Source organism: Aotus nancymaae, unplaced genomic scaffold, assembly GCF_030222135.1.
Source record: "Aotus nancymaae isolate 86718 unplaced genomic scaffold, 86718_ANA_hifiasm-v0.15.2.pri h1tg000020l, whole genome shotgun sequence".
Taxonomy (NCBI): Eukaryota; Metazoa; Chordata; class Mammalia; order Primates; family Aotidae; genus Aotus; species Aotus nancymaae.
In genome coordinates, this window is record NW_026988432.1 from 8,523,506 (window position 1) to 8,539,615 (window position 16,110).

Sequence of the window (16,110 nt, forward strand, 5' to 3'; positions counted from 1 at the left end):
TTACCCACAAAGGGAAGCCCATCAGACTCACAGCAGATCTCTCAGCAGAAACCCTACAAGCCAGAAGAGAGTGGGGGCCAATATTCAACATCCTTAAAGAAAAGAACTTTCAACCCAGAATTTCATATCCAGCCAAACTAAGCTTCATAAGTGAAGGAAAAATAAAATCCTTTGTGAACAAGCAAGTACTCAGAGATTTCATCACCACCAGACCTGCTTTACAAGAGCTCCTGAAAGAGGCACTACACATAGAAAAGAACAACCAGTACTAGCCACTCCAAAAACATACCAAATGGTAAAGAGCATCAACACAATGAAGAATCTGCATCAACCAATGGGCAAAACAGCCAGCTAGCATCAAAATGGCAGTATCAAATTCACACATAACAATATTAACCCTAAACGTAAATGGACTAAATGCCCCAATCAAAAGACACAGACTGGCAAATTGGTTAAAAAGCCAAAACCCATCAATGTGCTGTATCCAGGAAACCCATCTCACATGTAAGGATACACAAAGTCTCAAAATAAAGGGGTGGAGGAAGATTTACCAAGCAAATGGAGAGCAAAAAAAAGCAGGAGTTGCAATTCTCATCTCTGATAAAATAGACTTTAAAGCAATGAAGATCAAAAGAGACAAAGAAGGACATTACATAATAGTAAAAGGATCAATGCAACAAGAAGAGCTAATGATCCTAAACATATATGCACCTAATACAAGAGCACCCAGATACATAAGGCAAGTTCTTAATGACTTACAAAGAGACTTAGACACCCACACAATAATAGTGGGAGACTTCTTTAACACACCATTGCCAATATTAGATAGATCAACGAGACAGAAAATCAAAAAGGATATCCAGGACTTGAACTTAGACCTAGACCAAGCAAATCTAATAGACATTTATAGAACTCTCCACGCCAAATCCACAGAATATACATTCTTCTCAGCACCACATCACACCTACTCTAAAATTGACCACATAATTGGAAGTAAACCACTCCTCAGCAAATGTAAAAGAATGGAAACCATAACAAACAGTCCCTCAGACCACAGTGCAATCAAGTTAGAACTCAGAATTCAGAAACCAACCCAGAACTGCACAGCTTCATGGAAACTGAACAACTTTCTCTTGAATGTTGACTGGATAAACAATGAAATGAAGGCAGAAATAAAGACGCTCTTCGAAACCAACGAGAATGAAGACACCACATACGAGAATCTCTGGGACACATTTAAAGCAGTCTCTAGAGGAAAATATATAGCAATAAGTGCCCACATGAGAAGCAAGGAGAGATCTAAAATTGACACCCTATAGTCAAAATTGAAAGAGCTAGAGAAGCAAGATCAAAAAACTCAAAAGCTAGCAGAAGACAAGAAATAATTAAGATAGGAACAGAACTGAAGGAGATAGAGACACGAAAAACCCTTCAAAAAATCAGTAAATCCAGAAGCTGGTTTTTTGAAAAGATCAACAAAATAGACCACTAGCCAGATTAATAAAAAAGAAAAGAGCGAATAACCAAATAGATGCAATAAAAAATGATAAAGGGGATATCACCACAGATTCCACAGAAATTCAAACCATCATCAGAGATTATTACAAACAACTCTATGCACATAAACTAGAAAACCTGGAAGAAATGGATAAATTCCTGGACTTTTGCCTCCTCCCAAGCCTAAACCAGGAAGAAGTCGAAACCTTGAATAGACCAATAACAAGGTCTGAAGTCGAGGCAGCAATTAAGAGCCTACCACCCAAAAAAAGCCCAGGTCCAGATGGGTTCACAGCCGAATTCTACCAGACATACAAAGAGGAACTGGTTCCGTTCCTTCTGAAACTATTCCAAATAATCCAAAAAGAGTGAATCCTTCCCAAATTATTTTATCAGACAAACATCCTGATACCAAAACCCAGAAGAGACTCAACAAGAAAACTACAGGCCAATATCCATGATGAACATAGATGCAAAAATCTTCAATAAAATACTGGCAAGCCAATTGCAACAGCACATCAAAAAGCTTATCCACCATGATCAAGTAGGATTCATCCCGCGGATGCAAGGCTGGTTCAACATACGCAAGTCTATAAACGTAATTCCCCACATAAACAGAACCAAAGACAAAAACCACATGATTATCTCAATTGATGCAGAGAAGGCCTTCAACAAAATTCAACAGCCCTTTATGCTAAAAACCCTAAATAAACTAGGTATTGACGGAACGTATCTCAAAATAATAAAAGCTATTTACGACAAACTAACAGCCAATATCATACTGAATGGGCAAAAACTGGAAGGATTCCCTTTGAACTCTGGCACTAGACAAGGATGCCCTCTCTCACCACTCCTATTCAATATAGTACTGGAAGTTCTAGCCAGAGCAATCAGGCAAGAAAAGGAAATAAAGGGTATTCAATTAGGAAAGGAGGAAGTCAAATTGTCTCTATTTGCAGATGACATGATTGTATATCTAGAAGACCCCATTGTCTCAACCCAAAACCTCCTGAAAATGATAAGCAACTTCAGCAAAGTCTCAGGATACAAAATCAATGTGCAAAAATCACAAGCATTTCTATACACCAATAACAGACTTAAAGAGAGCCAAATCAAGAACGAACTGCCATTCACAATTGCTACAAAGAGAATAAAATACCTAGGAATACAACTAACAAGGAACGTTAAGGACCTCTTCAAGGAGAACTACAAACCACTGCTCAACGAAATCAGAGAGGACACAAACAGATGGAGAAACATTCCATGTTCATGGTTAGGAAGAATCAATATCGTGAAAATGGCCATACTGCCCAAAGTAATTTACAAATTCAAACCTATCCCCATCAAGCTACCAAAGACCTTCTTCACAGAACTGGAAAAAACCACTTTAAACTTCATATGGAACCAAAAGAGAGCCCGCATAGCCAAGTCAATTCTAAGAAAAAAGAACAAAGCGGGAGGCATGACACTACCGGACATCAAACTATACTACAAGGCTACCGTAATCAAAACAGCATGGTACTGATACCAAAACAGAGATATAGACCAATGGAACAGAACAGAGGCCTCGGAGGCAACATAACATATCTACAACCATCCAATCTTTGACAAACCTGACAAAAACAAGCAATGGGGAAAGGATTCCCTGTTTAATAAGTGGTGTTGGGAAAACTGGCTAGCCATATGCAGGAAGCAGAAACTGGACCCCTTCCTGACACCTTACACTAAAATTAACTCCAGATGGATTAAAGACTTAAACATAAGACCTAACACCATAAAAACCCTAGAAGAAAAGCTAGGCAAAACCATTCAGGACATAGGCGTAGGCAAGGACTTCATGACCAAAACACCAAAAGCATTGGCAACAAAAGCCAAAATAGACAAATGGGACCTAATCAAACTCCACAGCTTCTGCACAGCAAAAGAAACAGTCACTAGAGTGAATCGGCAACCAACAGAATTGGAAAAAATTTTTGCAGTTTACCCATCTGATAAAGGGCTGATATCTAGAATTTACCATGAACTAAAACAGATGTACGAGAAAAAAACAAGTCCATTCAAAAGTGGGCGAAGGATATGAACAGATACTTTATAAAAGAAGATATACATGAGGCCAACAAACATATGAAAAAATGCTCATCATCACTGGTCATTAGGGAAATGCAAATCAAAACTACATTGAGATACCATCTCACGCCAGTTAGAATGGCGATCATTAAAAAATCTGGAGACAACAGATGCTGGAGAGGATGTGGAGAAATAGGAACACTTTTACACTGTTGGTGGGAGTGTAAATTAGTTCAACCATTGTGGAAAGACAGTGTGGCGATTCCTCAAGGACCTAGAAATAGAAATTCCATTTGACCCAGCAATCCCATTACTGGGCATATATCCAAAGGATTATAAATCGTTCTACTATAAGGACACATGCACACGAATGTTGATTGCAGCACAGTTTACAATAGCAAAGACCTGGAACCAACCCAAATGCCCATCGATGATAGACTGAACAGGGAAAATGTGGCACATATACACCATGGAATATTATGCAGCCATCAAAAATGATGAGTTCGCATCCTTTGTAGGGACATGGATGAACCTGGAAACCATCATTCTCAGTAAACTGACACAAGAACACAAAATCAAACACCGCATGTTCTCACTCACAGGCGGGTGTTGAACAACGAGAACACATGGACACAGGGAGGGGAGCACTATACACTGGGGTCTGTTGTGGGGAAATAGAGGAGGGACAGTGAGGGGAGGGGAGTTGGGGAGAGATAGCATGGGGAGAAATGCCACATATAGGTGAAGGGGAGGAAGGCAGCAAATCACACTGCCATGTATGCACCTATGCAACAATCTTGCATGTTCTTCACATGTACCCCAACACCTGAAATGCAGTTAAAAAAAATTTTAAATGCTTTTGTTAAGCCAACCCAGTGGGGAGAATGTTTTGTTTGCACTGAGACTTGTGTAAAGATGAGGTGCTCTGACTCTAGCACCTGGTGTGGAGGGGGGCACTGCTCTTACACTTACTGTCTTGAACACCCTGGTCCTCTGTTGTGCATAGATCGACAAAATTCAACAAATCATACTTCAGAATTTCCAGATACTATATAAATACAAGTACTGCTGAATTTCAGTTATGTATACGTGAGTTTTTGAATTAATGTGTCAATATCAATATATTATAGAGACTGACATTTATAAACCCAGAACTTGGGACGATGGGAACATAGAACTCAAATGTACTATTCAAATAATACACCTTTTCTATTAAAATGCTCTAAGTATCAGAACGTAAATCAGAGCTTTGCCTTCCACTGGGCCATTGGTATGTATTCTGTGATCTGTGAGGGAGAGGACATTCAGGCGATACTAGGATAAATGAGGTAGATGAGTCATGGAGAAGCAAAGATATTTAGACAAAATTTTAGGAATATATATTTTCTCCAACTTCCTAGAATATAGAAATTTAAAAGGTATAGTCTTGTAAACTTTACAACATGCACAAGCCTAGTTTAAATCCAATAAAAAGTTAAATGGAGAGTACATTATACTGATGTAAATTAGAAAAGCCATGTGTATAAATATATAAAATTGCATTAAATGTTTTTCAACTCTAATATGGGATTCAAAATTGTAATCAGATTGAAAGGAGCAATATACTGAATGAGTAAGTTATTAACTAAACATGAATTTTAGGTGAATATCTTTCCAAACACAACATAAATAAGATTTTTACATAAAGAAATATAACTAAATATTGTTTTCTTCCAAATTAATGGGCTCCATTATTTCCTACACATTCACAATATTGCTCAATACAATTTGAAAAAGTAATAGGGAAAATTAGAAATTTAAATAGTAAACATTACCTTTTACTTTTTTTTTTTTTGAAAATACTTGTTTTAATATGAGAGATTAAGAGCCCCAAGAAAAATAAAGTGGTTTAACAGCTTCAAGATAGTGGACAGGAAGGCAGAAAAATAATTGGATAATATATTATACCAGCAAGGTTGGAAAAGGGTGTATTACAAAATGGGAATTTATATCAATTAACAGACTTCTGTGCAACTCCAAAATGTCAATTTTAAATGATGAAATGAGGTTAGATGGCAAGTGAAAAGAAATATGCCAGGACAGATGCATAAAGGCACGCAAGAAAAGAGGAACAAGAGATAAATTCCAGTTCAGTTTAGCCATACTAAGAAAAGGTAGGTGAGGAGACGTGAGCAATTTCAGTTAGGTAAAGAGACATTATCAGTTTTAGAATAATATAACCTGGTATTAATAATAACCATAAACAAACTATACAAAACTAGAAGCACCATTTTCCTTTTAAAAAATACTGAATAAAATTTCTTTTAAAGACCTAATCATTAATTTAAATTCACATCTTGCAAATCTTTAGTACTTTTTCCTAACATCCATTATAAAATGAATGCAGTTTCATTGAGCAAAATCTTTAGAAAGCGATAAGCCAACTAATATATTACACACCACAGAGATTCCAACATGAAAAATACTGCACGTTCAAACTATAAACTGCTTTTTGTCTCAATAATGTCAGAGTGCTTTATGAACTGGGATGCTAAAATTCAATCTGAAATGTGTTTACTTGCGGTACTGAGAATCCATGAAAGCAGCAAATTGCTCAAAGTTCTGTTTTGTGGTGTATGAGGACTTGAGCTGTGCTCTGCCATGTTGCACAGCACCCTGATTCCTGCCCTCCCAAATGCCTAGAGACACACGGTGCAAGAACCAGAATATTGGTCAGGCACTCACCCAAACAACACCTGCCAGGTAGTGTTTACTGAATTCTCAAAGCTTGAATGGAAACCCCAACAGGCAGACCACCTGAGAACCAAATCCAGACACAGACATATAACAACAAGCAGCCGAACATCTGTGGAAATCAGTACATTGAGCTTCTGAATGAAGTCTCCTACAGCATATTCTCATTACAGTAGGCCACCCTGTTCACTAGTGTATCTTAATCTGTCTGGGCCATTGTCTCAAAAGCAGCTCAGTTTCCTCAAGGGCTAGAATGCCAATAACCGCTTACCTGATTCGCAGGCAAATGTCTTCGACGTTTCATCGTGAAAGATGATTGCCACTGCATGCTTTTTTGTCTCTCGGGGCAGTCTGGTTATATTTTTGATATTGTGCAGTTCAGTTACCTTGAAAGAAAAAAATATTTTAAACTTAGCGTAAAGTATGTATGCTCTATGTTGGAGTGCTGAAACAAAATAAGTTATCACAGTCTTACACGAATTTCCACTGGATATTTGTCCTCATTTTGAATTGACTTCAGCCAAAACCAGTAAAGAACAAAACAAAATGTCTTCTATTATGCTGTTAACTTTGGTCACAGACTATACTGTTTGGTGCATTTTGAAATGGACTACACATTATGTAGAAGGGTTCCCTGGACTTTGTGCTTTTATTAAAGGTATATGCCTGGCAAACAACAGCAGTTGTGGTATACAGAAGATTCTCATTAAATATCTGCTGAATATTGATTGTACTTAATATGTCCCTTCTCTTAATTCTCACCTATCATGCAAGTTTCCGGTAGAACTATGGTCCTGAGGCAACTGATATATGTCTGTCAGCAAAGGGAAGGGAGAGCAAGTCCATTGCCCCAAAGTTACATTTTAAAGCAAAGGACTTGCTCTCCAGAAAAATGCTCATAGTGTTCACACACCCATATACCACTTCTACCACCAAAGCCTATCCAAGATTTATGCACCCAGGTTAACAACTCTTTATTTTATTGGGTAATTAATAAATATTAGTAACCTTATGTATTTTGGATGTTGACTCATTATTGGTACAAGTTCTTCTGCTACAACCTGTTCATCTTTAATTTTCCCCCAAAGTCAACAGAAACAAAAAATTTATATTTCCTCAACAACTCTGCAAACACAACACTGCAATAATAATATTCAATGAGTTAGTTTTAAAAAATCTTTTCAATGTGCTGAATTTTTTCTTATTTATATGATTACTTATTTCTGGACCCATATTGTTAACAGAAAGGAGATGGGATTAACTAGCATAATAAACAGCAAATTAATATCCTTTTTAAATGACAACCAATGATATTATACCTATAATTACATGATATCTTACAATAAATTTATTACCTTTTGACTATTCTTTAATTTCTCCTCTCCAAATGTAAAATTTTCACAGGATATAACTAGCTTTTTCAAGGCTATTTTGCTGATTAATATTTTTATAAACATAATAACTAAACACAGGCATATTTACATATTTGGATATTATATAATAAATATTATAATATATAATACAAATGTAACAAATATATTTAAGTAATATTCCTTAGGATCCGTTCTCCTAAGGAAATAATACTTTATTATCTTTAACATTAAATGTGGTAAGTACTTAGCAAGCATTTATATCTGTATTTAACATTACACTGTATAAACTAGACTAATATCCTCAATAAAAACACACAAAAAAACCCCTAAAAATCACAGGCAAGGAATCTATAAGTGGATGGAGATGGGCAAGTGCATGTGTGGAATGGAGACTACAGAGAATTATCTGAAAGTTACTTGTCAAGGAAAATCACTCAATTCATCAGGTATTTTTTAAAGTTACAGTTGTTCATTATTTGTGATTTCTATATTTGTGAATTCACCTACTTGCAAAAATTTATTTACAATCCCAAAATAAATACTCATGGCATATCTGTGGTCATTTGTAGACATGTGCGTGTGCAGAGAGCATGGGTTTTGACAGTGTACTGTTCACTGTGAAGACCATTAGACATTTATTAAGTGATTATTCCTTCCACAGCCTATGGGAGAAGAAAAGACTGAAGAATAGGATTTATTCTCTTGGAGTATATGCTGTGAGTGGGAGGGCATATTTAGATATTTTAGGAATTATAAATAGAAGAACAAATATCAGAGAGAAACTCTGCTTCAATTGTAGTTCAAAAAGGTTAATTAGATTTTACTTGTTCTGCCATTACTACCATTTAAGTTGAGGTATATGTTATGGGCTTAAGGACATAGTGATATTTTCTCCAGTTAAGCCCAAGTTTTTCAGTTATTTTATTTGCATGCTTAGTAACATATAGAATATATAAATTATATTGTAACTGTGCAATTTAAAAGCATCATGCTATTTATTTTACGCATCTTTTCTTTTAGCCTAACTATGCAAACTGAGTGGAATATTACCACTCAATGCAGCTCTTACTCACTACAATAAAATTGCATTTACGCTATTTACTACATACGTAAATAGGCAAAGCCCCATATTTACTATAACTATTATTAGGTTTAATGTGCCTCTTTTCAGCTTGCATCACAACTGAGATTAGATTGTCCATTAAAGCACTAACATTCTTTTTTTAAGCCTATCTTTTGAAAAGTGAAATTACTTTCTAGATTTTTTTCAAGTAGATTCAAATGAATTAGAACATAAATTTTACTATTCTTTCATACTAATCTAATAATTCTTATTAATCCTGGTGCTTTACTAATCTTCTATGGTTGTTTTAATTAAGTCAAAGATTTTACTTTTGAGAGTAAAATAGTACCTTTTAGGAGCGAATTTAATAAAACTTCACTTTATTAGGATGGAAGGTATTTATTTTCTAGTAAGAAAAGAAAATAAATATTTTACTGCATTTTCCACTATTACAGTAAATACAGGTTAATCTCTCTATGCTTGAGTCCTTCACTTTCATAATAATAATTTAAATATTTGTATTACCTTATACATTATATTCTTCAATATCTGGATGATGAAATTTGCATAGAAATTTTACTATTGCTTTTTTTCCAACTAAATTTACATCAATTTTCCAGTAGCTGCTTCCTCATATTTCCCTCTTGTTACTGATAGAAATGAATGTGTACAATGGAAGAAATCAATTTAATTCATTCTTAAAGCTACCTGTGGCAGACATGTGCTCTGACACAATTCTCCCATGGCCCACACTTGACTATCCCCATATGTTCATTATTAATAATTACAAGCCTAGTCTTTTATATCTTCGGCATAAACCACATTATGAAATGTATCATCTAAAAGTGAGTAATTATGGATATAATTATATTAAAATTAAAATTTACTGTAATACTCAGCATCAAGCTCCAATTCCTTCATTCTTACCAGAACCTGATTTTGTTCAGTTATCTGCCCCTCCAAAAAGCAGCCTGTATGTCCTGCTGAGAGTCTCTCAGCCCTAATATCCAGGTACAACTCATTATTCCAAGGGTGAAGTCTCCTTGCTTGTAATTAGTTTAGAAAAGGAAATATGGGCCGGGCATGGTGGCTCATGCCTGTAATCCCAGCACTTTGGGAGCCCAAGGTGGTTGGATCATGAGGTCAAGAGATTGAGACCATCCTGGCCAATATGGTGAAATACAAAAATTTTCTGGGTGTGGTGGCATGCACCTGTAGTCCCAGCCACTTGGGAGGCTGAGGCAGGAGAATGACTTGAACCTGGAAGGTGGAGGTAGCAAGTGAGCCAAGATTGCACCACTAGACTCCAGCCTGGCAACAGAGCGAGACTCTGTCTCAAAAAAAAAAAAAAAAGCCAAATGCAGCTAATGTGGTATGAATAGAAGTCTCCTAGTGGCTTCTGATACATGCTTTCTGATCTGATGGTGGTTTCATGATAAAACCAGCCTTCTTTAGTGGTGCTGCCCTGTCTTAATGTCATGACTAAGAAATGCTGCAGCTGCCATTCTCCGAGGCAATCCTAAGGATGGAAGAACACAGAAGAAAAAAAGTACATCTCCTTAATTGTAATTGTTTAGCAAGAGTTACTGAATCAAGCAACCTTGAAGCCACTTTCTTTTTCTGCTGTAATTTGTAATAATGCACGTTTAAAACTTGTTTAAGTTGGGTTTCTGTTATTTGCATCCCCTAAAATTTCTAACTGATAAAGCAAACTGAGAGCAGACCTTGCCTCATTTTACAAATGGCAAAATGGCTATCCTGATTTGGGTTTCTATTGCATAAAGTCAGAGAGAGAATAAGGACCAAATTTCTTAGTTCTCAGGCTAGTACACTTTCCACCCATTCATGCAATAGCTGTTACTCTCAAAGTCATGTGATTTACCAATGGCAAGTATCAGCTAAACAAGAAGTTATTACAGGGAAATCTCAACTATAAAAGTTATTCAAATTGCAGGGCTGATGAAAAGAACCCAAGAAAAGCCTCATTACTTTATTATGCCTAAATTATTTTGAGATTGTCTATTATAAAACGGAAAATCTATATTCAAGTCTGAGAAATGCAGAAAATCAGTACATAGAAATATAGGCAGTAAAGCAGAAAATCTTTGCACTTACTTCTCTCCTGTGTGTGTGTGTGTGTGTGTTTAAATTTAGCATGTCTAATAATATGGTCCACTTACTCCAAAAACAAAAATTCACAAAACCACTCAGTCAGTTACAACATCACTCTTACTCTGAGAGATGCAATTTTACTATACAAATATTATCAGATATTATACAGCTACTATGGCTTTACTTAGGAGATGAACAAACTTAAATCTCTTCATTATTGTAATGCGTCGCCCAGGAGCCCCTAAGAAGGTATGTCCAATCCTAATCCCCAGAACCTGTGTATGTGCCCTTATTTGGAAAAAGGGTCTTGTAGATGTAATTACAAACCTTGAGGGGACATCATTCTGAATTTAGTGTAGGCCTTAAATCTAATGACAGGTGTCTTTATAAGAGAAGAGCAGAGGGAGATTTGAGACGAAGACACAGACAGATGGCCCTGAGAATATGGAGGCCGAGATAGAAGTTACGCTGCGCTAACCGAGGAAGATCTGGAACCACCAGATGCTGAAAAAGGCAAGCAAGGACACTCCCTCAGAAGCTTTGGGAGAGTGTGGCCCTGCAGACACCTTGATTTCTGACTTTTGGCATCCAGAACTGTAGGGGAATAAATTTCTGTGGTTTTAAGCCACCAAGTTCTTGGTAACTTGTGAGGCCAGCCCCAATTAATACAATGACACAGGATTATAAAAAGATAAGCAGTGCAGTCTGTATTAGAGTTAGTTATTACATGAACATAAAATAGAAGGACAACCACAGAAATTTTCTGTATAACCCCGTTTCTCCAATAAGGTATTTGTTTTTCTTATTTTTGATTACTAAGAAGTCCACACAGTTCTCTAACGGGCTTCCCCCAGAGGCTGGGCAGGTGATTGATGGGCAGCCTGTGGGAAGTGGAGGTCCATTCAGGCAAGAGCTCCTTGTCAATGAGCTCTGTCAGTATCGGGGTCCCAGGGGGAATCGCAGGGAAAAGGCAGCAAAGCACAAAGCCTCTCTTTGGAAAAATGATTTATTGCTATCTGAGGCGGGCTACAGCAAGCAGCACAGCTGACCCACTACTGAGCTGAGGAGCTCTTCATATGGTCTCTGGGACTACCTCCTTTCAACTGGGGAAGTAGCCAGTAGGGTCTGAGGACATCCACCTGCAGGAGAGGTCATTCAAAGGTTCAGATGGGAAGTCCTAAGTGTTTCAGAGGATATGGCTTGCTCTGCTCTTTGTAGCCAATTATAGTTATTTTATTTTTTTGTGCTTTGGGCACATTAGCAGGGAACAACATAGACAGAGGGGCTGCTGTCAACCTGAAATGCTGGCTGAATGCCCTGGAGAAGACAGAGGGTCCACTCTTCCCTGTAAGAAAATTATGAGGAGTCTCTAGGTCGCCCTCTTCAAACAGATAAAACATTTCTTTGTCAAAAAGCTCCTTATACTTCATACTTCCATGGTCTATCATCATAGACTTGGTGATTTTCACAAGCATCTCTAGAAAATACGTGGCTAATATTTAAGCAAGTTATTATGCTAACTATGGTTTCTATAACTGCTTTTCGTTGGCATTTCTGGAATCAAAACAGGATTGTTTGTTTACTCATTTAATAAAGAAGTTTGCTGTTTACTGCGCAAATCTGACAGCTGGGAAGAACTGCCATGAGTTGGCCAGGATTGCTGACCTGCCATTATACATAAGAAAATGCAGAAAGATCAAGTTCTGGTGGCATGAAGAAAACTGGCAACAGTTTGAGAGATCATTGCCTTAAAAATGTTGTTGCAGCTGTTCAAAAGAATCGAAGCTATGATTAGGGACAGATTGCTGACACAAATCAACTTTTAAAAGTGTCACAAGCTACGCTCTAAGTAGAAATAAGAATGGAAAAGCTTAAGAGAAACTGCTTGCATGTGATGACTTTGTATCAGTCAATGAATGGCATTCAAGTTCAAATCATGGACAACCATTAAACTTAGTTCTTAGGCGAGATTATATAGATGCTAAAAAGCAGTAAAGTGTATCCCTACACCCAATCCTAACTGGTTTTGGAAGAACACTGACTTTTGTCCAATATATTATATAGTCCAATGGAAAATAAAAGACAAATTTAATCACAGGTGACAAAATTATCTGACAAGGAAGTTAAGCAGTAAACCTATCTATCTCATAAGCAAAGATATGAAAGTTATCTGAAATAAAAATATGGTTAAGCTATTTTATATTATCTGTGTGGACCTATATACACACATGTACTATCAACAGCAAACAAAACTGAAAAGATGGTGATAAAAAGTCTTAGTAAATTCAAAAGAACAAAATTATAAAAATTATATCCTATGGTCATAATTAAAATTTATAGTATAATTAAATATTCTACATACATAAAAACATAACTCTCAAGAACATGAGTTAAAAGGAAATTAAAAGTTAAATTACAAAATATGTAGATTTTAACAAAAAGTAAACAGTATATGTTAAACTTCAAGAAAACATATAACTTTAAAAATATTTTTAATGAATGAAACAGGTTGACAGCAAAGAATTTAGACATTCAACTGAAATTTGATTTTAAAAAAAGCAACAGAGAATTTCCATAAAGACATAATAATGATAAGGGCAGAAATCAATGAAATGAAAAAAAAATCTAAACAAAAGCTCCATTTGAAATGATTAATAAAAGAGGCCTCTGGCAAGCTAGATGAAAGGAGGTAGGAATAAATCAAGTACAAGATTAAAAGGAGAAACTGAACAAAGAAAAATCCAAAATAGGAGTGGAAAGCTTCTAAACAACTATATATTAATTAACAAAAAATATCAATTAGAAGCTTGTATATCTAGGAAAATACAAAATATCAAAATTGTCAGCAGAAAAAAGAAATAGAAAACTTAAGTAAAACGATATATTCATTTTCCAAAAGCCCATTTCCAGATGGTTTCATAATTGAGTTTATCAAACTTTTAAGGGACAGTGAATTAATCTCTAAGATGGTCCAGAAAAACAAAGCACAAGCTGCTTAGCTACTTGAGTCTGGTTTAATATTAATGCATAAACCAGATAGGGTCCGGGTGCGGTGGCTCACGCCTGTAATCCCAGCACTTTTGGAGGCCGAAGTGGGCGGATTGCTTAAGGTCACAAGTCCGAAATCAGCCTGGACAACATGGTGAAAAACCCATCTCTACTGAAAAATACAAAAATTAGCTGGGCTAGTGGCCATGCCTGTAATCTCAGTTACTCGAGGGGCTGAGGCAGGAGAATAAGGAATCGCTCCAACCCAGGAGGCGGAGGTTGCAGTGGGTGGTGGTTGCGACACTGCATTCCAGCTTGGGTGACAGCGTGAGACTCTGTCTCAAAAAACAAACAAAAACTAAAGAACAACAACAACAACAACCCTGATTTTAAAAAAAAAAGTAAGAAGAAAAAAACCCAGATATGAAAAATATTTAAAAATTATATGGTGATAATTTTAAAGTTCATTTGATACTGTTTCAACACTATTTTGATGGAGTCTTTAGAGTTTTCTATACATATGATCATGTTGTCTGCTATGTATACATGCACTGAAACATCACGCTGTGATGTCTGTAAAATTATTATGTACAATTATTAAATATAAACAATTGTTTATATACAATTATGCCATTATAAATTTGGAAATTAATTTAAAATTATATGGTGGCATTTTACTTAATAATAAAAATCCCAATGTGCAAATTTAGTTGATCCCAGGAGTAAAAGTTTAGTTAACATCAGAAAATCTATGAACATATTTCTTAAAACTGCTAGACTAAATGACAAACATCACATGATTTTCTCAGCAGACTGAAACAATGACTTCACTGATAAAGTTCAACACCATTTGGGAAAATATTCTCTTTAGTTAAAAGGTTACACATCAAAAGTTGGCATTAGACACATTCCATATATTACTGGAAACATGGCGTGGATGCTCTCCATCAGGGCCTCAATGTAACAAAGGCCCTGGACAAGAAGGAAAGGGAGGAGAAAAGAGTTGAGGAAAGCAGAATTAAAACTACCTATATTTTCATACAATCTGATCACTGACATAGCATTAACAGAGTCAAAAGAAAAACTACTAGAAATAATGAAAGCATTCAGCAATATTGTCAGATACATATAGAGCTTAAAAACAAACAGGACTTCTCTAGACCAGTAATTATGAGTTAGAACATAAAATAGAACAATGCATTCAGAATAACAAGACAAACTATAAAGTATCTAGGGATTTTATTGGAAAGAAATGTAAACCTTAAAAGATAAGCGAAATAAAAGGAGGGACATTCTAGGTTCTTAGACAAATTGCTAAGATAACTTCAAAAAACAAGAGACTTATGAGTGTTTAGGGAACACTTGCCTTACTAAATGCTAAATGTAGTGTGATGCCATGTAATTTACAGCAAATGGCCTGATAGCAGCATAAAAACAAACAAGCAGACAGTTTATAAGACAGAATGGGGAACTCGGAGACAAAATGTACGTGTGTGTGTGTGTGTGTGTGTGTATGTGTGCAAAATATATGCCATCACAGTAACTGAAAGGATACAAGGTTTAATAAATGGGCTTATGAAAAATGGCTAAGTATTAAAAAATGGAATTTCCAAATCAATATACAAATTTGGACACCAAAAAGCAAAATATTAAAGGCAAAACTTTAAGGCCAATTAAATAATATTTAAGATAATGCCTTTTTTTTTGAGACAGGGTCTTGCTCTGTCATCCAGGTTGGAGTGCAGTGGTGCCATCATAGTTCACTGCATGCAGCCTTGAACCCTAGGCTCAAGTGACTCCCACCTCAGCCTTCCAAGTAGTTGAGACCACAGGGACACACCACCCACCTGGCTAATTTTTTTTTTTTTAATAGATGGAATATCACTATGCTGCCCAGCTAGTCATGAATTCCTGGCCTCAATCAATTCTGCTGCTTCTGCCTCTTGAAGTGCTGGATTACAGATGTGCTTTACCATGCCTGGCCTATGATGATATCTTTGTGGTGTATGGGATGGGGAAGTATTTCTTAAAGAAAACTATGGCAGCTCAATCCATGAAAATTTTGAGTACCTCAAATTTTCAGATTTCTGTTTAATGGAGGATTCCACATACAAAGTTAATGACAGATAATACAGATGAGAAGTTATTTCCAATGTGTAAAACTGAACTGAGTCTAGTGCTTAAAAGCGACAAGTAAACCTTATAAAGCAGCAAGAAAAAATGTAGAAACTCCAGTAAAAACAAGACAGATGATATCATCAGGCAATTAGTTCCTCG

The 16,110-nt window shown here is 36.2% G+C and overlaps 1 protein-coding gene across 1 annotated transcript in view; it reads right to left on the minus strand.

The window, feature by feature from the left end:
- DOK6 (docking protein 6) overlaps positions 1-16,110 on the minus strand; it is a 448,396-nt gene that overhangs the window by 243,390 nt on the left and 188,896 nt on the right. The window contains exon 3 of the mRNA XM_064379032.1: positions 6,569-6,683. Within this exon, the coding sequence (XP_064235102.1) occupies positions 6,569-6,683 (115 nt within the window). The remainder of the gene's footprint in view (positions 1-6,568; positions 6,684-16,110) is intronic.